Source organism: Mus caroli, chromosome 12, assembly GCF_900094665.2.
Source record: "Mus caroli chromosome 12, CAROLI_EIJ_v1.1, whole genome shotgun sequence".
In the NCBI taxonomy this organism is placed as follows: Eukaryota; Metazoa; Chordata; class Mammalia; order Rodentia; family Muridae; genus Mus; species Mus caroli.
The window spans coordinates 78,065,589-78,091,656 of record NC_034581.1 but is presented as its reverse complement, the minus strand read 5'-3'; the positions used below and the strand labels follow the sequence as shown (position 1 = coordinate 78,091,656).

The following is a 26,068-nucleotide window of genomic DNA, read 5'->3' as shown; positions in this document are numbered from 1 at the left end:
TTTGTAGACCAGGCTGGCCTCGAACTCAGAAATCCGCCTGCCTCTGCCTCCCGAGTGCTGGGATTAAAGGCGTGCGCCACCACGCCCGGCTAAATAATATTTTTAAATGTAGGCATATATTTTTATTTTAAATTGTGTGTGTGTGCATTGTGTGAAAGTGTGCAGATGGTCATGAAGGGCAGAGGCACCCAATCCCTGGAGCTGGAATTAAAAGTGGCTATGAGCTCTCTAATGTGGGTGTTATGAACCCCTCAGTACATCCGCAAGAGTGGTGCACCCTCTTAACTGCTAAACCATTGCTCCAACCCTCTACCTAATCATTTTTAGCTTAAGAAAAATAGCTATCCTCTAAAATAATGTCCTCGGAGTAAGAGGAAATGGACTATGAAGAGATGAACTCACAGGTAGGCACTGGCTCCATCTAGTGGATGCTTTGTTCTGAAATAATGATCTCACCCAAGGTTTTCTCCATCGCTTAATAGACTCTGTTAAATAACAGGGTTCTGCCACAGTAACTACTAAGGCTGGACAACAGTTATTAGAGAGAGGTGACAGGGTTTGAACTATGGTCTTTTATCTCTAGGGTGACCATTATTGGAGTTGTCTTCTCGTATTTAATTTACATAAAAATACCTTTTTAAAAAGATCTATTTTATTTATATGAGTACACTGTAGCTATCTTCAGACACACCAGAAGAGGGCATCAGATCCCATTACAGAAGGATGTGAGCCACCATGTGGTTGCTGGGAATTGAACTCAGGACCTCTGGAGGAGCAGTCAGTGCTCTTAACCGCCGAGCCATCTCGACAGCCCCACATAAAAATGCCTTAATTCCAAGTGCCAAGGCTTCCAGCACAATGACCTTACTTCTGCCCTTACAGCAGGTGTGGCCATGAGATTGCATAGTGGCCAAGGAACTCTAAACAAGCTATAGAGGTAGTTCCTGCAGGGAGCGCTCTCAGCTACATGATGCCTATGTCCCCTTCTCAACTCCCTCCTGCTGTCGAATGAAGCTGAGGCTCTAGTCTGGACCCTAAGGAAACCTAGGACATAAGCTGAAGAGAGGAGCCCACATGCTTCATGAATAAAAGACTCGTATACCAATCTGGACTGTCTACCCCTACACTGCTCTGTGGGAGAAAAAGGAATGTCATTTGAGTTTCTAGAACAGTCTCATAAACCAGGGTATGGTGGCACACACCTGTAATCCTAGCACTCAGGAGGCTTAGGCAGGATCAAAAAGTTGAGACTAGCCAAGACTACACAGTGGATTCCAGACTAGTCTGAAGAACAGTGAAAACAGGCTGTTATGAGAAATACTAGGAAGGATCTACTCCCAGTAGACGAAGGTAGTTGTCTTTAAAGATTTAACACACAAGCCAAGATAGGGACCATAGAATGTAGTTGTTTTGTTGTGTCGCTCAGCCTGGCCTGGAATCTGCATGCAGCATAAGATGGACTTTGACCCGCCTCACTGCCAAGTGATTAGGCATATGCCACCATGCATATGTGTGTCTCACTCACCACACGGTGGTACCCCAAAGCCATGGTTCCTAAACCTCTAAACTTCCATGAGCCATTTGCCAGGTGCTAGGATTTCAGGCCCTGCTGCCATGCCTGCTGGCTCACAAGTAAGAATTCAAAAGGTTAGAACTAAAACAACAACAACAACAAAACCAAGACATCACATCATCACTGCCGTCATCCCCATTGCCTCTGGCCATCAGGAAAGATGGAAGGACCATGGTCCATAGGTCCAGAGATCTTCGAGAGGATAACAACAAGCTACGAGGAAAAGCCACTGCGGCCCAGAGAACAAAGCACTTATACATACAGCTGACCGTCCTTCCGGGTATAGAAGCTGACTGATTTGATGGTGGCCACGACGACGACCATGCAGAGGGTCACGGGGACAAAGAGCATGATGACATGCTTGGCTCCATATTTCAACGTCAGCTCTTCGTCTTCCTCCTCATCTTGCTCCACCACCTGCCTTGAGTTACTCTGGGGCCGCCCATTAGATATTGGCTCAGGGCTGTCAAGTCTCTGCCTGTCATGATGCTGCTGCCGTTCTTGGCTGTCATTCTAAAGAACGAGAAATGCATTCAGTAAGCCAGACTCTCAGCACAAGGCATCCTGGAAGACAGACACCTGGGATGTGTAGTAACGGCTCCACCAGGACTCAAGTTCTAAAAATTTAAAGCAAGAAAAAGCCACCTTACAGACAGTGCTAATGTCTAGATTATAATTTACTGCTGTTCCCAGAGGAAGCCAGGCCCTCCCTCCCGCTTACCTGGGTCCTGGCTCACTTCACCCCTCCTTCTATTCTCTTCCTCAGGCAACCATGCCCCTCTTTGGAGGCTTGGCTTAAATACTATATACCTGTACCAACGCTTCTTTTTTATGATTTCTTTATTTTGTGTATCGGTGTTTTTCCTCCATACATTTCTATGCACCACACATACACCTATGTCCACAGAGGCCAGAAGAGGGCATCAGATGATCCCCTGGAACTGGAGTTAAAGATGGTTGTAAGCTGCCATGTAGGAATTGGGTATTGAACTTGGGTCCTCTGAAAAGCAAGTGCTCTTAACCAACCAGAGAGCCAACTTTCCGCCTCCAAATGTTCTTCATGCAGCTACAAACTTAGGAATCTCATCTTTTCAAATTCATGAAGTACTCCCTACCTGATTGTATTATTGTTGTTGTCATTTTGATTTTTCCAGACAAGGTTTCTCATGTATTCCAAGCTGTCCTGGCTGTAGTCTCATTCTGTAGACCAGGTTGGCCTCGAACTCCGAGATCTACCTGCCTCTGCCTCCCAAGTGCTGGGACTCATTATTAATAATACTTTAAAAAGCATATAGTGGTGTTCAAGATATCTCTCCATATTCTTTCTCACAACACCATGTAAGACTACAGTTACGGGGCTGGAGAGATGGCTCAGTGGTTAAGAGCACTGACTGCTCTCCTGAGCTCAGTTCCCAGCAACCACTTGGTAGCTCACAACCATCTGTAATGAATGGGATCTGATGCCCTCTTCTGGTGTGTCTGAAGACAGCTACATGATATTCATATGCATAAAATAAATAAATCTTTTTTTTTTAAAAGACTACAATCACTTTTTAAAATTGCTTAGTTAAAAAAAAAAAATCTCCGAGCCAGGCATGGCAGCCACATTTGTAACCCTGACATTTGGGAGCTTAATGTCAGCCTGTTGTGTAGTGAGTTCCAGGCTAGCCAGAACCACACAGAGGAACCCTAACTCCAAACCAAACCAAACAAGCACTCCCCTCAACAGCGCGAGGGCCTTCAATAACTCCCACGTTCCCGGCCCTCGTCTTCCCGCCCTCACTAAGTCCGAGAAAGAACATAAATGCTAGATGGATGGACTGAATGAATTTATAATCTTTTTTAAAATCCCACTTTCCTTGGATAAACCCAGGTCTCATCCTGTTATAGTCATGCTTTTTTAAAAAAACAAAACCCCCTTTTTATTGATTCTTTATGGGTTTCAGCTCGTGCACCTCGACCCCACTCATGTCTGTCTTTCCACATTTGCCTTCCAATCTCGCAAACTCCCCTGCAAAGGAAAACAAAACAAAGACTCTCCCAGGGACGAGGGACGGGACGCTGTGGAGTGCCCCACAGTACGCACACCCCTTTGCCCCAACAGCTTCACTTGCAAATGTTCATTGCACTGAGTCTTTGGTCTGGCTCGAGGCCTCTGGCTTCTGCTACACTATCAACACTGGACGCTCACTGGGAGTCCTCTTAAACATCCTGTTGTCGCCCTGTGTCATGAAGTCCTGCAGCTTTGGCTTTGTGGGGCTGACCCTGTCACGTGTGTCAGCAGCTCACACAGAGGCTGTTATGCTCATTTTTGCTGTGCTTAGCTTCCTGTCCCCGTGCTAAAAACTGACCCCAGAGCTCCATACATGCTCAGCAAGAGCTTTTCCATTACCAAACTAGGTCTCAATTCCCGGCTTTACTGTGTTTTTACATGTATGTGTGGGTGGTGGTGGTGGTGGTGGTGTGTGTGTACAGATACTTGGGTACGTATGATGATACGTGAAGGCATGTGACCTTATCCAATGATCCATCTCATTGGCCCCTGGCTTTTTCTCATTTTTTAAATTTATATTGGTATTTTTTTAATTCATTGTTAAAACTTAAATTTTTCCAATGGTAAAATGAATAAAAACAGTAACAGAGCTGGTGAGACGGCTCAGAGGGCAAAGGGACTTGTTGGCAAACCTAACAATCAATTCCCTGAAACCACATGATGGAAGGAAAGCCAACTTCCAGTGTTAATAGTTACTGTTGGTAAACAGCACCTGATTAAGCTAAGTTCTTTCAGGAAGGTGATTGAAAACACAACCTGCCTTCAAATCAATCTCTCTCTCTCTCTCTCTCTCTTGATTTTTTGAGACAGGGTTTCTCTGTATAGCCCTGGCTGTCCTAGAACTCACTCTGTAGACCAGGCTGCCCTCAAACTCAGAAATTCACCTGCCTCTGCGTCCCAAGTGCTGGGATTAAATTCGTGCGCCACCACTGCCTGGCTTTCAACTACAGAGTGTGACTATTACTGTGAAGTCTTACCGCCACTCATTAAAAGCACACTCCATGGGCGCGTGGCTCGGCAAATAACGGTGCCTGCCACCCATTGGTCCAAGTCTGACAACCCGAGCTCCATCTCTGAAACCCATATAAAGGTGGGAGGAGAAAAAAACTCCACAACACTGTCCTCAGACCTCCAGACACATGAGCACGTGCGCGCACATGCACACAATACTAATACACTCCACTTTCAGTAACAGCATAAAATTATTTCTATAAAACAGGGACTATGACATGTGCATATCCTTTGATTTTTCACTCTATTGCCATCCCTTAACAGGTGAAGAAATAGACACAGCTAGTGAATGTCAGAGGGTCTGAACCCAGGACAGCCTGCTTCCAGAAAAATGTTTGCCTTAATCTATCATTTCCAAAACAGTATGGGAGCTTGAGAGACTCCGTTGGGGCTAAGGGTCTCTTTAATTTCACTTGCAGCAGACCCATCTTTGGGGGTGAAAATGCTCCCCATAGGCTTAAATGTTTGCATATCCAGTCCTCAACTGATGATGCTATTTAGGAGGTTTAAGAGGTGTGGTCGCAGGCTTTGTGATTTCAAAAGCCTCTCCATTCCCAATGCTGTGTGTGTGTGTGTGTCTGTCTGTCTGTCTGTCTGTCTGTCTGTCTGTCTCTATTACTTCCTGTCTGTCTGTCTGTCTGTCTGTCTGTCTCTATTACTTCCTGCTTCAGCCACTCTGCCTGTCTACTGCCATACTTCCCTGACATAATGGGTGATGGTGATCGTCTATGCTGCCCCTGGAAGAATGAACCCAAATAAAGACCTCCTATAATTTGCCTTGGTCATGGTGTTTTATCACAGCAACAGAAAAGTACCTAAGGCACCGTCCCACAAGTAATCAGGAGACTTCCTCTGTATCCCAGACATTCTGCAGTAGCAATACTGAAATCAAGTTAAGTTCTGGACTCTGAGCTGGGTGTGGCGGGCACACCTACAGTTCTCAGTATTCAGGAAGCTGAGGCAGGAAAAATACAAGTTTGAAGACAATGTGGTAATCCCTGGTCTCAGAATAAAATGTTAAAAAGGGTATGTAGCTCAGAGATAAAGCATTAGCTACCATGAGCAAGGCCTTTGGTTCCAACTGCAGTCCCACAGAAAGGGTCCTGGCTCTAGAAACTCTGCTCTTTTAAAAAGTTCCTTTTAGGGACAGGTTAGAAAAAAGTTTATTTGCCCTATCAAGGACTTGAGACTTTATCCTGTGAGCAATACAAAGTCATAAAGACTAAAGCTCACCCATACACACACACACACACACACACACCAGAAATAAACTAGGCTTCTATTTTCCCAGAGAAGGAAGAGATCAAGTCAACAGCTAAAACTGTGATGTCTGCATTTAGCAATACAATTCTAACTAAATGATGAATTAATGTTTACCATGAACTAAATATGGGTGTGACTTTCTTGGTGCCACAGCCCTGGCATCTGTCTGTATGAACAGTTAATTAGGCCAGAGTAGATCGAGCACTCGTTCCTACACTGGATATTCTGGTTTGTACAGAGCATGACCCCACCCTGCCCTGTCCTAAGCTGAAAATGGTCTAAGAGCGCGTGGCCTCCTTAGCAGTGAGTGGTTTTCTCTCACACAGGTCTCACACTCACTCGCTCTTTCTCTTAGCCCTTACTTAGTCTTTGTGTTTTCAACTTTTAGAAGATAGAACTTATTTTAAAGGTTAAATAATTTTAAAGAAAGAAAGTATGAAAAGTGTACAACAGTTTCTCATTTTCTTCTGAAGGTTTAAGGTCTCCCTGCTCATGCGCTGCTGTCTCATAAGACCCACCTTCTGAGTGCTACTGAGCTGAGCTGGAACCCAGCGCCCCTCTACACAAGGCTGTGCTTTGCTCCTGCACTCAGAGGTTCTTACACACCAAAACAAAGACATCTTCTTTTTCTTTTTTCAACTTGAGACAGGCTTGCTACTCTGTCCTCCAAGTTAGTCCTGAACTTATGCCCAATCCTGTCTCAACTTCTGAAAGAGCTGGGACTATAGGTCCTGTGTCCCTGTCCCTGTCTCTTCATGTTTCTGTTTCTTAGCTTTCTAGGCAGTCACACAGCCACTGTAGAAATTCACTGTGCTTATCTGCCTGATCCATAACAGTGGAAATCTAATTTGCTTCCAACCTTTTGCCTTACAAACAACACTGCAGGGAAGGCCTCCTTAGTCACTTAGTGGCACATAGATACTTACCCAATGCAGTTGTAGAGCAAGTTCTCTGAGGAATAACTGCTGAATCAAGGTATATTTGAAATTCTATTACATTTGCCAACCTACCTTCATTTCTGAGAGATTGAGCCAGTTTAGAGTTTTGCCAGTGTAGAAAACTGTTAACTTCACCACACCCTTGCCAACTCATGGGAGCTAATGCCTGGATTTCTTACCAATCTGGTAGGTGAGATACAAGGTCTCAGTGTAATTTTAATCTTTACTGAACACTTAGGGCTCTTGCACAGGACACAGGTTTAGTTCCTAGAACTTTCATGGTAGCTCAGAACTGCCTGTTCTCATTCATATAAAAAAAACTTAAAAATTAAACTATATTCGTGTCTTTTGCCATTCCCTGGTTACATAAACTTTTTTCAGTTTCTGAGTACTGATTACTGCATTTGCTACAGTGTGTGTTGGGAGGGGGTGGGGAGTTGGGGGGGGGGCTGAATGTCAGTCACTCGAACACAGGGCACTGGGAGCCAGGAATTGAGCAGTGAAGTGAGACAGACAAGGTGCTGGACTCCGGAGCTACTCTGGGGCAGGGGACACAAATAAGCACAATTCCCACAGCCTGGGACCGCTCTGCAGAGAATAAACAGGTGGTAAAGGAACATCTGGGATGGGATTCCTTTTGGGCAGTACGGCAAAGACACCAGAAAACCAAGCCAGGTGGTTAGAAAGATTTAAGGTCCCACTGAGCAGTAAAGCTACGAACTCTGTGTCTTAGGGTCTCCTAAACCCGGCCCTGCCAAGAGGCTTCTGCACTGCTCAGACCCAGGAGGGGTCTGCAAGCCCTTGAAGTAGCCTATTGGGCTGTTTACAGATGCCTTGGGACACACCAGCAACCTAGTCTATGATCTCGGAGGAGGTCAGAGTTAGCTTGGCCCCTAAAGGGTGTAGAAAACAAAGGCCAATCACATTTGTATGGACCACTAACAGTAAAAACCTTGGCCATTGAGGCTTGCGTTTGTTCTCCTGGTTGAAAATACGGCAAGTATGTTGTCACATGCTGTAGCCAGGAGAATTAAGCACTGTCTGCATAAAGCCACTGGAATCTCAAGCAGGTGCCCTCTGGCCTGCCTGATGTGCCTTCTATTACCAATGGTAATCTGTATTCTTTTTTTGTTTTGTTTTGTTTTTCAAGACAGGGTTTCTTTGTGTATACCTGGCTGTCCTAGAACTCACTCTGTAGACCAGACTGGCCTCGAACTCAGAAATCCACCTGCCTCTGCCTCCCAAGTGCTGGGATTAAAGGCATGCACCACCACTGCCTGGCAATAATCTGTATTCTTTCACTGCAATCAACTGTAACAGTGAACACTATTGTTTTCCTGTGGTCTATGAGGCCTCCCACTGAATTACAGAACCAAGAGTAGTCTAGGGACTCCTGTCCCAAATGTCTTGTACTCTCGAAATTACAAAACAGTGCTAAGAGAAATTAAAGAACAGAAGCAAAACAAACAACTACACCACCCACAAAGTGCATCAAAGGAACAAGCAGCAAAGAACAGGGAATCTACAAATGCAAGAAACTCTTGGTAGATTCTCTCCGGAACATATCAAAGCTTATCTCACGCTAGGATAGCCACTATCAAAACCACCCCTACCAAAGACCAGCTAGACGTAGCTCAGTCTACAGGGCTTACCGAGTTAGAGACGCAACTCTAGGAAAATAAAGAGGAAATGACAAGTGGTGATGTGAAGAAACTTGTGGCCTCATATTTTGTTTTCTGGTACATAAAATGATACAACCACTAAGGAGAGCAACACGTGTATTCCTGAGGTGGGTGGGGTTAGCCATGGTGGCACAACCCTGCATTCCCAGCACTCAGGACAGAAGGACATTAAGTTTGGGGCAAACCAAGACCCTGCTCAAAATAATTAAAAAGAGCATATGATCTAGCGATCCCACTCTGAGTATATTAACTAAATTACTAAGTTGCAAAGAGGATTTCAAAGAGAAGTGTGCACAGCCATACTCACCGGAGCACACTATCCTTTATAGCCAGGAGGCAGAAGTCTAACAACTCAAACATCCACTGACAATGGATACCAAAAAAAGCATTATAAATATGCACTAGAGAATTCCTCAGCCTTAAAGAACTCCTAGGCAGACATGGTGTGCACACCTGTAGTCCTGGCTATGCTGGAAAGAAGACAGGAGGGAGTAGGAAGGAAAACAATGTGACAAGAAATCCTGTCACACTATGATATGGGTGACTCTTGAGTGCATCGCACTGAGCGAAGTAAGCAAACCAGGAGAAGGCAAGATCGAGAGTGTCACACTGAGAACCTGAAAAGATAATTGTCATCGTGCAGATGGCAGGGCAGTTCAATGGTTCTAGAGCACACTATGAATGTGGTTAATATTAAACTATGAGTTAAAAAGTGGTTACGATGAGTCAGGTGGTGATGGCATGTGCCTTTAATCCTGGCCATGGGGAGGCAGAGGATCTCTGTAAGTTTGAGGTCAGCCTGGTCTATAAAATGGGTTCCAGGGCAGCCAAGACTACAGAGAAACGCTGTCTCAAAAAAGAAAAACAAACAAAATACAACAACAACAAAGACAAAAACAAAATGGATGAGATGGTAACTTTAAACTTTGTGTTATTTACCACAATCAAGAATTTTAGTTAAAAGATCTAAATAAATATAGAATTATACTATTCATGGAATGGAAGACCAGCATTATGAAAATATCAGTTCCACAAATCCTCTACACAACATAGGAAGGGAATCAATGCAATCACAAACTGCCAGTTGGCCTTTTAAAAGAAAGGTTTGCAAAGTGATTGGCAAAACCACTAAGGACTTAAATATACAAAGTAAATAGACCTTGAACTCAGAGATCTGCTTCCTGTCTCCTGTTGTTGGGACTAAAGATGTATACGACCAGGCCCAACTATTTTATTAAGAACCAAAACCAAAATAACAACCACCTTGTTAAACAGTGATACCAAGACCTAATATACAATTACAGTAATAGCAGGAATGTGTTGCTGGTACAAGCACTAACTGATCAGTGGGACAGAATCGAGCCCAGATCTATGAACCAGTATGTACCAGGGCACAAAGACACTTCACTGCAAACAGCAGCCTTCTTCAAACGCAATGCTGATCAAGGACATCCACAGAGAAACAAACTCTGACCCATATTGTGTTACATACACAAAATCAACTTAAAACAGACCACAGATCTAAATGAAAGCTGTCTTTGAGCCTGGGCTTTGAGCTGGGTTTGCCCCAGCTTCCCAAATAAGAAGTTGAGATTACAGTGTGTGCCATGATACCCAATAACAGATAAATTATAAAGCATCTAACTACCAAAAAAAAAAAAGATTTGGAAAGAAACTTAAAAATACAGGATAAGATTTCATAGATAATTTCACAAAAAAAGAAACCCCACATTTCCAAGAGAAAAAAATGACAAAAGGACTTCATTGATATTCAATGATTTGCAAGGTACATGTATTATAACTTACATATCCAGAACATAAAAAGTCTCACAGTTTGAAAGTGGGCAGCACACTGCACCAGACATCTCAATGGAGAAGGTTCAACAGTGTGATAAACAAAAACATTAGAGATATGCAAATTAAAGACTCCAGGAAATGCTAGCACATACATTCTAAAAGGTTTGAAAGCTTGGGACTGACCCTTGAGGGCCGACGAGAGTGGGGTGGCTTCGAGGCATATCAGGAATCCAAGAATGCAGTTATACAACCAATTTGGGAAACTGGTATTATCTCAAGAAGCTCACCGCAGCCTGCAACACTGGGTTATGTTCTACTCTTAGGCATTTACCCGAAATAATGAGCACATGACCACTTGAAGTTTTGTAACTGAATATCCACAGCACCTTATTTGTAATATGTCAAATTGGAAGCCCCCCAAATATTGAAATAAGGAACTGGCCAAAGAACTATGGCATAAGCATATAACCGGCTACAACTCAGAAATAAAACGAGACGACTGACATAACACCCATCAATTTCAAAATAATTATGCTAATTAAAGAAGCCAGACAAAAAAAGTCTGTAAGATTCTATTTAATTTTGAGTGAGCCTCACCTTTGATGGCTGAGCCATCTCTCCAGCCCAGCATGGCTCTATTTATATAACTTCTGGAAGAGTAACCCCAGAGGGAGGTGACAAAAAGACCTGAGAGTGGTTGCTAGGGGTGGGGCAAGACATGGGGACAGCACAAAGGGAACATGGGCAACTTGAGGGTAATGAGGCCTGTTCTTTTCTTCACTACAATGGATTTTTATGAGTATTTATGCATGCTATAAGTCATCGCATTGAGCCAGAAGTGGTGGTGTACACCTTTAATCCCAGTGCTTGGGAGGCAGGTGGGTCTCTGTGAGTTCGAGGCCAGCCTGGTCTACAGAGTAAATTCCAGGACAGACAGGACCTGGAAACCTTATCTTGAAAATTAAAAAAAAAAAAAAAAAAAAAGCCATCACCCTGAATCCTCTATGTACAGTTAACCATATGGCAATTACTCCACAGTGGAGCCATTCCTAAAGGCTGTCAGCGAGGTACAGTAGCGCATGCTGATACTTTCTGGCTGAGGCAGGAAGATCTTGAAATTGAGGCCACTCTGGGCAATTCAACAAGGCCCCATCAAAATAAACTGGGCCTAGTGGCAGTCAACCATCATGCCAGCACTTGGGAAGCTAAAGCAGATGGGCCGGGAGTCCAGTCTACACAATAGGATGCACTCTCTTTTAAAATAAACACAGAAAAAGCTTAATAAAAATTGCCTTATATGCCAAATAACACAGTCTCCAACTTGAATAAAGTTGGCTATTTGTTTGCTACACTCTAGATCAGTGGTTCTCAAGCTGGGGGTCGCGACCTCTTTGGGGGTTGGACAACCTTTTCACAAGGGTCACACATCAGATATCCTGCATATCCGATATTTATGTTATGATTCATAACAGCAGCAGAATTACAGTTAGGAAGTAGAAATGAAAATAATGCTATGGTTGGGGCCACCATGACATGAAGAGCTGTATTAAAGGGCTGCAGTGTTAGTAACGTTGAGAACTGCTGCTTTAGATGCTTAGAACATTATACAATAACCGTTTTAGAAATCTTTGGGTTTTAAAAAACATCACCTATCAAACATCAAGTCCCTTTACCATAAGTAAGATTAATACATAGCAGCCCAAGATACGACACGATTTTCTGGACTCCTGCAGCCTGTGGTTGCCTCTGTTTAAGAGGTTACAAGGATATGGTAAAGCAAGAGATCCGTGGAACAAAAGAGGGTTTACACGGTCTTCTTCATTATGTCACCTACCAACAAATAATGGTGCTTAAACTTACATGAGGCTGCAACTAAGTACGACTTGGTTAGGGTTTTCCAAAATGATTTCAACTTGTTATACTTGTGGTAGGAGTAACCAGTTTAATCTTGACCCTACTTGTTCAGGATTACAACGGTTTTAAAACTCAAAGTCCTACATTCTAGTCGCAGGCTCCTCCAATCTCCTGGTCCTCCCCAAACTCTCCCAGTTAGGGGAGTACTGAGATTATTCAGTCAATTATCTAAAATGTACCGATGGGAAAGCGAGGAACTCTAAATCTTCAGAGCAGAAACAAAGTCTTAAGGCTCAATCTTGATGCACACACACACACACACACACACACACACACAGACACACCCCTCAGAGACCAGAAGAGGTCCTCTGGAGCTGGAGTTAACAGGCAGTTGTGAGCCACCTCATATAGCTCTATCTTGGGTCCTCTGGAAGAGCAGAAATTGCTTTGACCCCCGAGCCATCTCTCCAGGCTCCCCTAATCCTCACTTGTAACTTGCCTTTAATGACAGCTTTCACTAGCGAGTACAAACTACTCAAGGCAGGTTTGCAGACCTGAGACTGGCTTTGTCAAGGTTTCCCTCCATCCTGGTTGTACCTCAAAAAATTCTAACGATTCCCTAGACAGCTCCTAGGCCCGCTGTGGAGTCTGCCTCCAGTCAGTAGTGCTTAGCTAACACGGTTACAACAGACAGATTTAGTGTGTGTGGTCTGTGAAGAGTTCGTGTATATACCTTGTATCCCACCCCTCTCCTGAACTCCTAGCAGTTTACCTTGCATTGTATAATCACCGTCACCAAATACTTACCGAGCACTGTCAGAAACTGGCCGGCACTAGAAAACATAATACAATGCACTCCTTCCTAGAGAAGAGTACAATCAAGACAGATAATGCAGAGCGTGCGGTCCTTACATATCATGCAGATGGACAAAGTTTCAGTGGGGGTGACATGAGGGTAAGTCCCCCCTGCAGAACAGAGTAAAACAAGTGCAGTTTGGGGTCCCCTAGCAACAAGGCTGTGACATTTCCCCTCAGCTTAACGTTTAACAAGAAAAGACATTCGGCAAAGTAGAGCAAAGCTGCCCCGGCCTCAGCAGCGGCCGGCACTGACGCTGTACCTGGCTCCGGACGGCGCTGCTGGAGTGGCTGTCCTCAGACATCTGTGCATTCTGGAAGTAGGACAAAGGTGCAGGTATCTCTGTCATTGGAGCAGCTGGACAGAAATACCTTCTCAAAGAAAAGAAAGCCTCTTGGGATTCTGAAAAGGGAAAACAAGACTTTATGCTTTAAGATGGCTACGACTCATTTGTTTTTAAACTCTCACGAATTTCATTCTGAAAGAACAAACCTTTCTCTCATGTGTTCTCCTCCAAGCTGTCTAAGGACCTCGAAGGGCTGCTGTCTTGTGTTGGTTCCTGGATTAAGTATAAAGTAGAATTTTATCAAGCCACTCATCATTAGTCAAATCCACTTGTACCTGTTGGGATTCAGACCCGGGACAAACAGCTGAGGTGCATATTTCATATGCATATTTTATATACCAAGACAGGAACTGACCTCCAGGTTCTCCCAGCATCCCTTAGTCCCTACACTGGCTTCTGGTCCCCAAGAGGCTCTCTCCTACATAATCCAAACATTTTGGTCTCTTTCTGCCCCCTCTCCATTTTCTCTCTCCCTGTGTGCACATGTTCTTTCTCTTTCTCTCCCTCCTCCCCGTCTCCTTCCCCACTTTGGGACCAGTGAGCCCACCTGAGAGCTTCTTCCCAATAAACCTGCCTTAATATACTTTAACCTGGCTTCAATTGGCTCACTTCACCAGTGGAGAAATAACTTATCATCTGGTGTCCTGACGCTGGAGGAGTTGAAGCCCCAGCCACGTGAGAATAGGGGACCACTCCTTTCCCCCATCTTTCTCTGCCCCTGATGCAACAGATTTTGGACTCCAGGAGTAACCACCTCCCAGCAGCCTTGAAAGACGGAGTGTCAGAAGCCAGCCTCTGGGGAGCCTTGGATTCAAAGATATTTGACCTGAGGCTAATCCCCCCAACCCCAACTGTATAACCCCAGGCTTATGTGCAGGACAATGTACATTTGAGCCTTTGGTCCCTGGCAAAGCCTAGAAAAATGGGTGCCACCGCATCTAAAATTGAAAACTTTATCCAAATTAGTTGGAACTCCATAAGTCTAATTCTTGGGAATCGCCTTCTCACTTGCCCGCTTGACCACAACAGTTTCAGCAGCTGACCACCTCCCCACACACAGCTCCAGGTGCCACCTAGCCCTGCCCCCAACCCACAACCCCCAGGACCATGTGCTGCCTCACTGGCAACAGTGATGGTAGGGAGCAGACTGCTACTTTTAAATCACCCGCTGCCAGAAAGATTATGAAGTGGTTGCCATCTTTATCATGGGATAAAGAGGGTGGCACCATGGCTTCACCACCATCTTGATTAAGGACAAGAACATGGCTGGCAGATAACCCTGTTATGGGTTCAAGAAAACAAAATAAAACAAAAACAACTAAACTAAACCAAATCAAACCAAACAAACAAACACAACATACCTTGCTGGGTGGCCCTGACAACCAAACCTTGTAACATATAATAACACACTTGGTATTAATTTTGGAGACATTAAATTGTAAACACTTGTTAAAACTTGGGTTTTGTATTCTGAAACTTATGCTCTATGTCTTCACTCTTTAAAAGGTACTTTAACACCACAGGTACAGTGTAGAGCAGATAACCTCAAACTTTATCTACCCATCTGTCTATATTTTCAAGGCTATGCCTAAGATGGATAAGGAGAAACAAGCAAAGCTGTCTATTCAGATATACTTCTGATAGACAGATGGTCCTCAGGCACTTCAGAGACCTGCTGAAGATGGCATTTAAGATGCTTAAATATATCACGACAGACAGAGATTTCCAAAATATAGCAGTGCCCTGTTCCAAGGTCTCCAAGATATGGGCACAACAATGAAGGACCCCACCTGGATTGTGGCTACACCAGCCATATTTGTCCCAGTACCTTGACCCTGTCAGGACACTGCCGGAAACGTGGACAAAGACACCAGAGCTAATTGTCCCATGGTGCCTAAGACAAGGTTAGGTTGGTCTATCTCATGTTCCTTCTCCACAGAGGGCCAGAGGGGCAAAGACTGCCTCTGTTCTCAGATGGAGTGGCTGTCTGGGCAATGGGTAAGTCTGTCATTTTAATTGTTACTTAGGCTAGTTAGATTACACTTCCTGCTTACTCAGGTAAATTTGTCCTTCTCAGGTCTCTGAGGGGTTGAACTAAAGGACTCATTTTACAGTGAGTGCTCCAAGTGATCAACCACCATACCTGTCTGTCCCAGCATCCTGCCAACTCCAGGTGTTTCCTGGAACCTGCACTCAGGACAGCGCTGAAAAGCAGCAGCTACCCAAAGGCTCTTCAACTAGGCCGTCAAGTTGCTAGCCCCAAATGGTCCCACAACCTGGACAGTAGGTAAAACCACCTGCTCTTCCCAAACTTGACCAACACCCACCATAATGAAGCCCCAAAGTCAGCAGGAAACAGACATAGACGATTACATTGCCCCTTATTCATTTATAATCAACGAAAGGCTGGGATGTTGGGTTTCAGTCCCAGATTAAAGTGCTAAAATGTATATTTTACATAGCAAAGCAGACCTGGCCTCCAGGTTCTCTCAGCATGCCTTCTCAGTCCCTTACCTTGCACATCCGACCCCCTATCCTGAACTTTCTAGCCAAAGAGCTGGGCTTTCCCTTCCCCAGAAGTTCTTTCCTGTATAATCCAGATGCTTTGTTCTCTCCCCTGCCTCCTTCGCCTCTCTGATTTTCTCTCTCCCTGCATACCCTTTCTCTTGACCTCCCCATGATGACTTCCCTGCCTTGTTCCTTGAGACCAGTGAATCTGCCCAAGAGTGGCTTCCCAATAAACCTTTCTTTACATACATTAATTCTGCTTGAATTGGCTCATTTCACTGGCAGAGGACCAGTCAAATATTTGCAAGCCAGAAGACCTGGGTTAACTCGCCATACACAACCTTTGGCTGTCAGACTTACATTTTTAAGGGTATGGCAATGAGACCCCAAGCACTGAGACTACTGTAACTTCAGAAGCGTTGGGATCAAAGGTGTGCGCCGCCACCGCCTGGCTCACAGTGGTTTCTAATGAGAAGTACTCACAGTTTCCTGGAGAACTCTTAAGAACTCCTCACAACTAATTACCCAAGGGCGGGGCAAAGGTGAGCACAGGGCTGAGACCGTTGTAAACTGTCTTTCATATTCATCTTTCTCCTTCCTTCCATGCAGAATTTAAACAGAAAGTGGGAACACCTTAACTAATGCATTATGCTCACTTTACCCATCCATTTTACAATAAAATCAGTGGCTGAGCCTGGTGGCACATGCCTTTAATCCAAGCATGCACAGCAGCCTAGCCTCACAATGAGACCCTGTCTCAAAATACAAGGAAGTCAACCATCTTACCCTGTCTGGCATCAAAAGATCCTAACCCACATACAGGACTCTGTGCAAAACAACGTCCCTGCCTCTAGGAGCTTACAACAATGCCGACTAGGTTATATTACACTCATTTTATTCCTAGCAAAACTACTGCTTACAAAGTAACAAGATCTTTAACATCCGTGCTCCCACTATATAAGGAAACCTGAGATTCTGCACAGACAGTCCTAGCATTTATTTTAAACAGGTAAGCTACAATGGGTGGGACTGTGTCCGTTAAGTCGTTTCTTTCAGGCTCACATAGCCTGTTTAGCCATTATAAGGAACCACACTGGGGCGTTCTGGGACAAATCCTCTAAGACCCACCAATAACACAGCCATCACTTTAGCATGCTCCCAATGCTATTTTCAAAGTTCTTTTCATAATCATTATTCTGTTTGACTCTTTAAAAAAAAGTTCCCATGGGAGCTGGGCAATGGCGATACACCCCCTTAACCCCAGCACTCAGTAGCATAGGCAGGACAGATCTCTGAGTTTTAGGATCAGTATGGGCTACAGAGTGAGTTTAGGACAGCCAGGACTACACAGAGAAATCCTGTCTAAAAACAACAAAAAACCAAACAAACAAACCACACACACCCCAAAAAAATTTTATTCCTGTACTGGCTGGTTTTGTGTGTGTGTCAACTTAACAAAAGCTAGAGTCATCAGAGAGGAAGGAGCCTCAGTTGAAGAAATTCCTCCATGAGATTGAGTTGTAAGACATTTTCTCAATTTATTATCAACAGGAGAGGGCCCAGCCCAAGGTGGGTGGTGCCATCCCTGAGCTGGTGGTCCTGGGTTCTATAAGAGAGCAGGCTGAGCAAGCCAGGGGGAGCAAGCCAGTTAGCAGCATCCCTCCAAGGCCTCTGCATCAGCTCCTGCCTCCAGATTCCAGCCCTGCTTGACTTCCTGTCCTGACTTCCTCCAATGATGGATTATGATCTGGCAGTATAACCAAATAAACCCTTTTCCCCCAACTTGCTTTTTGGTCATTGTGTTTTTGTCCGCAGCAGTAGAAACCCTAATACAGTTCCCTGGGAGGGAGGGGGCTGCAGTTGGCTCAGTGGTTACAAGGCACTTGCTGTTCTTGAAGAGGACCCAGGTTTGCTATCCAGCACCCACTTGGTGGCTCATAATCATTCATAACTCCTGTTTCAGGGCATCTGGTGTCTTCTTCTGACCTCCACAGGCACCAGGCACACAGATGTGTATATTTATGCACACAGGCAAAACACTTATACACATAAATCTACAAAAATGTCTGAAAATAAATAAAAGGGACAACTCTCTTGAATCCCCTATCCCCCATTCCAGGGAGTTCTTTCCTTACCTTTCAAACCCCTCCCCCTCAAAAAAAAAATCTCTAGAAGACTCTGCTTTCGAATGTCATAAACATCAAGGTGGGGACAAATGTGCCTGTGCAGGGTTAAGGGACAGATGAGTGACACCCCCAATCCAGATTCCAGGTGGTGAGGAGACTCAGCCCGGGCTCCTCTGCTCACCCAGAGAAATCACACGACTCCCAGGAAGAGCCTGATGGAATATGATCAGAAGGAATAAGCCCCGAAGCAGAAGCAGGCCATGGCCAGGTCATGGAACAAGTACACACTCCTGGTACAAAGGGGGTAGACCAAACGGAGTTGATTCGGATCTAACAACAGCCGAAACCATCACTGGAAAAGGTCAATGCCCCACTGCCCAGGAAGCATGGCAGAAGACACTTGCAAAGTTGATAACATTCTCAGCTGAGAGCTATGAACACCAGAAGCCAGTAGCTGACAAGAGACCTGGATTGCAGAGGGATGAGGGAAAGGGATATAGATTTTGGTGCTTTCCTTTCTAAACAGCCACTGAAGACGGACACACAGCAGCACCTTCCTGACATCTAGCTCCTCTCTCTCAGACACTTGTGTGGAGATGAGGAGGCCAAAAGGGACAACAGTAAAAAACCAAAATGCTCACTAACAATCAGATCCTAGCTATGCAGCTGTGCTGCTGACCTCATATACACAACAAGACTAACTCCTAATGTCCGGAGGACCTTACCCGACATGGCCAGTCTATACATTTACCCAAGACAATGAGCAGACTAGCTCTTACTTAATCAAATTGGACCTCATACAAATAGCTCAAAAGGTAAGGCCAGGCAATGTGTCTCTTGGCTGCTATAAACAGACGCCATTCCCTTTTAAGGACGCCACCTGTTTCTGCCCACAATGTATTTCTTTACTAGAACTTTCCTATCAGTTCTGATCTGATAAATGCTTCTTTACCCTCTGCTTTGTGCTTGCTCCAAGCACAACAATTTGGGCAGTCAGGCAAAGGAAAAAGAAGTCATTGTTTTGATGAGCAACGACAATTTCTATCAGACGAAGACTAGGAACTGGGATGCAGCCCTGTGACAGAGTGCTTGCACAGCATGTGCAGACCCTGGGATCCATCCTTAGCAGTGGGGAAACCAAAAGCAGATATACAAGGGGAGGAAAAGCCACAGCCTCTGAGTAATCTCACAGCTTAGATGTGCTCCACAGAGAAGCTGATGATGCAGGGTCTGGAGCGATGGCTCAGTGGTTAAAGCGCTTACTATGCAGTGTGAGGACTGGATATACGATTCCTCAGAGCGTACCTAAATACTGGGTGGGTCTGGTGGCTTGTCTCTAATTCCAGAACACAGAGGCAGAAACTGGGAATTCCCCAAAGCAAGCTGGCTGGCCAGACAAGCTATATCAGTGAGTTCTGGGTTTGACTAAGCCCATAGCTCAGTGAGGGAAGTGGAGAGTGAACCAGAAAGACTACAGCCTCCAGCACACACCCATGTACACACACCCACGTAGCGGAGGAAAAAAGAAAATCCATCCAGCTAGAAAACCTCCTCTCAACATCAAAACTTCTAAAACATCTCAGGAGCAAAATGTTAAAAGTTTCAGAATAGGTTCCTAAAAGAAATTCCCATTCACTAAAGCACCACAGCATTGGAGATGTAGCTTGGCTCATAGAGTACTTGTTTAGCACACACCAAGCCCTGGGTTCAATCCCCTTATACGCAAACCAGTATGGGTTTGAACACTTGTAATTCCACCACTTAGAAGAAATGTAGGCAGGAGAGTCAGAACTTCAAAATCATCTTTGCCTACAAAGTAAATCTGAAGCTAGCCTGAGCTACAAGAGACCCTAATTGAAATTTAAACAATTTTAAAGGAGAGAAAAAAACCAGACACAAAAAAGGTACTTTCTAGCCAGGCAGTGGTGGCGCATGTCTTTAATCCCAGCACTTGGAAGGCAGAGGCAGGTGGATTTCTAAGTTCGAGGCCAGCCTGGTCTACAGAGTGAGTTCCAGGACAGCCAGGGCTACACAGAGAAACCCTGTCTCGAACTCCCTCACCCCCCAAAAAAACCAACAGGTACTTTCTCCCATCTCACTGTACACTGAACTCATTTTCTAAGTCTTGAGACAAATGTAAATAAAACTGGCACACTACAAAACATCTTCAGTGAGACATAAGCATGGCTTTATCACCACAAAGGGCCTGTGGCGGAATGTCCCTAAGCCACTTACCCAGCTTCTACCACTTTAAAAACTACCAAAATTATTCTTTTGCTATACATAAATGGCTGTAGTGCTAAAAAGCTTTCAAGGTGTGAGGTAGAAAATAAATAAATAAATAAAGTTTTCAAGCTCTTGATTTATTTTCCTACAAATCAGGCTGGTGCTGCCATGGCCTGAAGTGAGGACCCCAGTTCCTGTCTCAAAGTGGGGAAGAGGAAGAATCAGACTAGACACAGACATATAGTCTAGGCAAAAGTTTATTAGCAAGGCACATACTCCAAAGAGAGCTGAGTGGCCTACAAGAAAAGGCAGAGGAGCAGAACAGTGGGTTCTGTTCTGAGCTGCAGATTTAAAGACTTCATGATGAAAGTTTAGGAGGTGGGCGGCATATTCATGGTAACATGGCTCTTTATCCCACGAAGTGGCGTTCTGACTCTAAGAGGACAAGAGTTATCAAGATCCAGCTTTCCTTTTTTTATTCCCTCATCTCTCCGCCCTTTGAGCCTGCCGAAAGCCCCATGATCTCAAGGTTGCCTGTCAAAACAAACTAAAGCTTTACCATGAAAGCTGGGGCCAGGTGTCACAGCTGACAGGCAGGCTGAACAAACAGGTTGTTCCTCTCTTTTCCAGGACCCCCCACACCCTCCCACACCCCACGCGGTTTTTCCTACTCATCTCACTGATAGGGAACCCAAATTCTGATTAGAGTTTGAATTTTGATTTACTTATTTTGGTTGGTGGGAAACAAATATGCTTGGAAAGTGTCCTGCCACTAAGTCAAGCCCTCATCTCTCTCCTTGGCTGTCTGTCTGTTTGGGACAGGGTCTCAGTAGGTAACCCTGGCTGGGCAGCAATTTGCTATGAAGATCACGCTGGCTTCAAACTCAGAGATCCTCCTACTTCTGCCTCCCATGCGCTGTTGTTAAAGGTGTGCCCTGGTATTTCTACATTTATGGAGACAGGTCTTGCTCAAGATGCTTGTGCTTGCAGTCCTCCTGCTTCAACTCCTGAGTGCTAGGATTACAAGTGCGTACCATCAAACTCTGTTCTACTTGGGTTTCTAAAAATCACAGTAAATGTAAGCAAACCCTCAACTGTATTCCAGTACTTGACTTAGGAATACCCAAGACAGACTCATGATCCGTAAGGCATAGAGAGCGAATCATTCCCCCAGCCCTACAAGACATGTTCTGAAAGTAACAGAACTAAAAGGAGCATGGGCAGTGATGCAGCCTATTGAGGGTGGCTTTTTCCCTCTTTCCATCCCACTCCACCTCTGCGAACCATCTGTGGTAGAGACAATTATTATTCAGTAAATAGTCTCTCCTTCCCCCAGTCTCCCCAAGGGAAGCACGGTTACCCTTCATATCTTCTAATTCAGGATCCTTGGAGTCGATCAACTGTAGACTGAAAACATCTGGCACGTAGATTTCGTTGTTCTTCATAATCAACACAATGTAAGGATTATTTACGCAGCATTTACATTAGTAGGTATTATAATTGAGAGATGATTTAAAGTACTCTGGAGGATTTATAAATAAGACATTTATTTTTGGTTCATAGTTTTTCTTCAGTGTTAGGAATCAAGCAAGGTCTCTGAACATGACTACATTCTTACCCCCAAATACTACTGTTAAATGTAAGGACCGGAGCATCCTCAGCTTTTAGAAACTAGTAGTCCTAGAACCGATTCCCTGAGATTGCTCTTTGGCCTCTTTCTGGGTGACAGCCATCATCTATTCTAAGTCTTTTTTTTTTTCCCTTTTTTTTTCTTTTTATTCTTTTTATTCTACTTCTATTCTAAGTCTTTGTGTGAGCCCCTCTACTGTGCCTTTGTCAATGCAATCTTAGCTGATGGACACTGGCAGATATGTGAGCCATGCTTGTGCAGCTGTCCTTGCCTTGAGAAGTCAGCAGCGTGGTTTGATAGTTTTTGTCCCCTCAACCTGGGCCCCAGGAGAAGATGCTCAAATCAAAATGGTCCCAGCTGAGCCACACATTCCACCCTAAAGCAGAGACCTGAGTTAACTGAGTTAACTTAAGTGCTCTAAGCTGTGAGGTTTGGAGCTCTGCTATGGAGACTTACTGCTGCAACTTATTTCAAAACAATGGTAAAACTGGCTGGCTCACAAGACACAATGAACATGAGCTAAAATCAGCTCAGAATTTATTTCAAACCTTCAGGATAAACTGTATTTAGAATATGGATTTTCTTTTGGATTTTGTAAAGGCAGTATATGCTCAATAGTACATCCAAGAGCCTTAGAATCACAAGAGTAATATCCATCTAGGTCTATGGTGAAACACACCAACAGTCTCAAAGTATATCAAGACAGTAGGATCTAGGGAGTTAGCTCAAGTGGGTAAAAGCACTTGCTGTCAAAAGGAGCAGAGCTCAAATTCCCAACATCACATCCGAGCCAGGCATAGTTCCTGCGCCTACAGTCCCAGCACTGGGAGGTGGAGAAAAGAGGCTCCCAGGAGACTGACAGACAGCCCACCTAGCTGAAACAGCTTCGGCTCAAAAAAAAGAGACTGTACCTTATAAAATAAAGTTGGTGCTCATGAGCATGTGCAGCCCGAGTCTGACATCCAGAATTTAATCTTCAGCGCCCACATATCGTAGACAAGAAGGATTCCATAAAGTGATCATGTGTATTATAACATCTGTGTGTCGTGGCGCACGTGCTCCCACACACACAATTAAGTTTTTTAAAATTAAGCTGGGTGTGGTGGCAGATCTCTGGGAGCTTCAGGCCAGCATGGTCTAGATAGTGAGTTCCAGGAAAGCCAGGGCTACATAGAGAGTCCCTGTCTCACAAAACCAAGCAAAACAACAACAACAAAAAATTAAATAAAAAGGCCTGGGGAGGGGGAAGAGGGAGACTCTTGAGATGGCTCAGACAGTAAAGGTACTTGTCCCACATACCTGGAGACCTGCTCGGTGCCCAGTACTAATATAAAGGTAGGAAGAGAGAGCTAACTTCAGACTTCCGAATATTACCATGGAGCCCCCCAAACCCTGCACACAAAAATAACATTTTTGTTTTTTAAGTAAGGCGATAAACAATGGAGAAACGCTCCCCCTGTCCTCCTCTGACCTCTGAATTTGCGAGCATATAGGCAAAGACTTCAGCTTTGCATATAAAGTAGAGGTGTACACATAGATATCACACCCACAGAATAAGACTCAACATGGTCTCTATCTATACTGTCAAACAGACTACAGGCCGTCCTAGGTTAGATCAGGTGGATGAATTCGCTCTACTCTCGAGTCATTCACCATCTCTGTTAGCCAGGCTGGCCTTGATTTTCCCGCTCAGCCTTCCAAGTAGCTGGGACTCCTAAAGCACCGCCTATACCTGGAAACTATAAAGACTCCACCCAAAGTTCTTTTATTTTAATAATCCTGTAATGAAGCTATTTTTATTGTGAGTCAACGTCTCTACCTTCTGTGGAAATGGATGGAATACAAGTATTTTTTTTAATTAAAAACGAATATTTACATCTAATTAACTTGCATAAATTCTTTCTGCTCTCACTCAAACAAGGAACTGGAAAAGACATCTGAAAATCAAATAGGGATTCTTGGAGCAGCAAATAGGAATCAGGTTCCTTTTAGACAAGGAAACACTGTGCCAGGTGCTGGGGATACTGTAGAGTCAGGGGTTGCTTCTGGTCACTGAGGAGCCTCCTAACTATCTAGAGAAGACAAGTTAATTTGACACGGGTTACTTGTTAAAATGAAACTGTTAGCTACACTGGAGTAACAAATCATTAAGACTAATTTCAACTGCTTCTTGTTACCTTTAAAAATGTGTCTGTGGGGCTGGAGAGATGGCTCAGCAGTTAAGAGCACTGACTGCTCTTCCAAAGGTCCTGAATTCAAATTCCAGCAACCACATAATGGCTCACAACCATCCATAATGAAATCGGATGCCCTATTCTGGGGTGTCTGAAGACAGCTACAATGTACTCACATATAATAAGTAAATAAATCTTTAAAAAATTTTAAAAAAAAGTGTCCGTGGGAACATTTAAAACTAGTATTTGTGGTTCACGCTCATCTTTCAAGGGTACAAAGGTACAGAGATCCTTCTAAAACAACACCAGGCCTTTCATTCCTATCGCTGACAATGCTCCCTGAAGCTCTTTCTCGGCTTCTGTGACAGTGCACTATTGTGGTTTCTGCATTCATCCTCCTCAGCAGCCTCGTTGTCCTCCTTCTACCTGGCTCTTTGTTGAGTTCCCTAAGCGCCCACCCAGTTCGCTGCTCCAACATCAAACAGCAAATCTACTTAAGTGACCCATGTTTACAGTTTACAGCTCTGACCTCAGGCCATCTTCACCCGCTGTCACTTCAAAAGTACTATTTCCAAACCACTTCCTAACTTCCTTATTTCTCTCTCATTCTCCAAACTTGAACCCAATCAATCTTATGCGTTAGTTGATCGCCTGTCCTTCTCACGTTTCTGTTACTGGAACTCTCATTTCTCCTAGTTATGTAAAAAGTTACCTCAATTGTCTCATGCACTCTGTCCTCCACTACCAGGCGGATGTGCCTGAACCTCTGTTCGCGGCAGTGCCACATTTGAAAACGTGAAAGGGAAGAACTAGCAAAGACTAAAGGCGCCTACAAGCAGCGTCAGACACATGCATCGTGACAGTTCTGAAGAAAGAACAAGACACATACGACTCTTCGCCTGTCAACAGAGACCCTGAGAAGTTAGCCCCGAGTGCCACTCACTCACTTCTGGACTATGACACACTCGGGGCACGAGACGCAGAGTTTCACCAGTTGCTCAAGGCGACCCAGCCTAGGGCGCTTCCTCTAGCTCTAGCTCCACTCTGATCCGAGAGGCCACCCGCGATGCCAGCCACCTGCTCCCGGCCCGCCGGGGAAGCCAGCACTTCCGGGGTACCAAAGCTCGGAGAGGGCTGCTCTCAGTTGGCGCCAGCTGGGTTCCGAGAAACCGGCTTCACCCCGTTTCCCACGCGGGGTTCCTCGATCTCCGCCCGCCTGGACCCCGCCCCTCATCCCTGGAGACGCCCGCTGCGCAGCCCTCGGAGACACAGGCCCGGACCCCCGGCAGGCAGGCGACTGTGAACACGACCGGCAGAGACACCCTCGGCCCCGCACACCCCGGGCACGCACCTTCTCTCTCCGCGCCCGGGCGGCCGGCTCGCAGCCTAGGTTTCCGCCTCAGCTGCCGCTGTTTTGTTTCCGACGAATACTCGCGGCCCACGGAGCAGGTCGTCCTAGGCCCCGCCCTAGAGGTCTCACCGGTGTCGCAACTTCCGGCCTCGGCGACGTTGGCCCCAAGACCCGGGAGGGGACGGAGCTTCCGGCGGCGCGCGCAGGCCGCGAGGGCTGGGGGCTGGAGCTGGCCTAATTCACTCGCGTAGATAAAGGATGTGCGCGACGTGAGACCTCTCTAGGGTTTGAGGCGCGTCTAGCGTTCTCCCAGTCTTCAAGTGACATTTTCCCTTGTTTTTGGTCGAGACTGCGATTCGAGCGTTCCCTGCCGGTATCAAACATACCTTGTAGGAAAAGATGGGCTTGAACCTATTTATTTGGTTTCCATGTGTGGGGACACCGTGCCTTGCTTTGTAGTGACATTTTAAGTCCAACACTTCCCATTTCTCCACAGTACTTATTTGAACAGTTCCTCAAACGGATATAATTTACTGTTTGTATTCTCAATAAACCAAAGCGATTGGTGGGTAAACAGAACCTGAAAAATACCCTATTAGTCTAGGTTCTGAAAGTCTTCCCGAGTGGCAAGCGTCTGGAAAGCAAAGAATGTTTCCTATCTTGATTTTTACATCCCTCAG

General features: G+C 45.0%; 1 protein-coding gene across 2 annotated transcripts in view; it reads right to left on the bottom strand.

Annotated features, from left to right (window-relative positions):
• Psen1 (presenilin 1) overlaps positions 1–25,530 on the bottom strand; it is a 46,416-nt gene extending 20,886 nt beyond the window's left edge. Inside the window, exons 1-4 of one of the 2 annotated variants that reach the window (XM_021179114.2) lie at positions 25,389–25,530; positions 13,520–13,586; positions 13,290–13,429; positions 1,836–2,086 (exon numbers count right to left, since the gene is read on the bottom strand). In XM_021179114.2, the coding sequence (XP_021034773.1) occupies positions 1,836–2,086; positions 13,290–13,376 (338 nt within the window). In that variant the 5' untranslated portion in view covers positions 13,377–13,429; positions 13,520–13,586; positions 25,389–25,530. Of the gene's footprint in view, positions 1–1,835; positions 2,087–13,289; positions 13,430–13,519; positions 13,587–24,984; positions 25,218–25,388 lie in introns of those variants that run through there. The other variant, XM_021179115.2, reaches the window with a different exon arrangement.
• Positions 25,531–26,068: the final 538 nt, after the last annotated feature.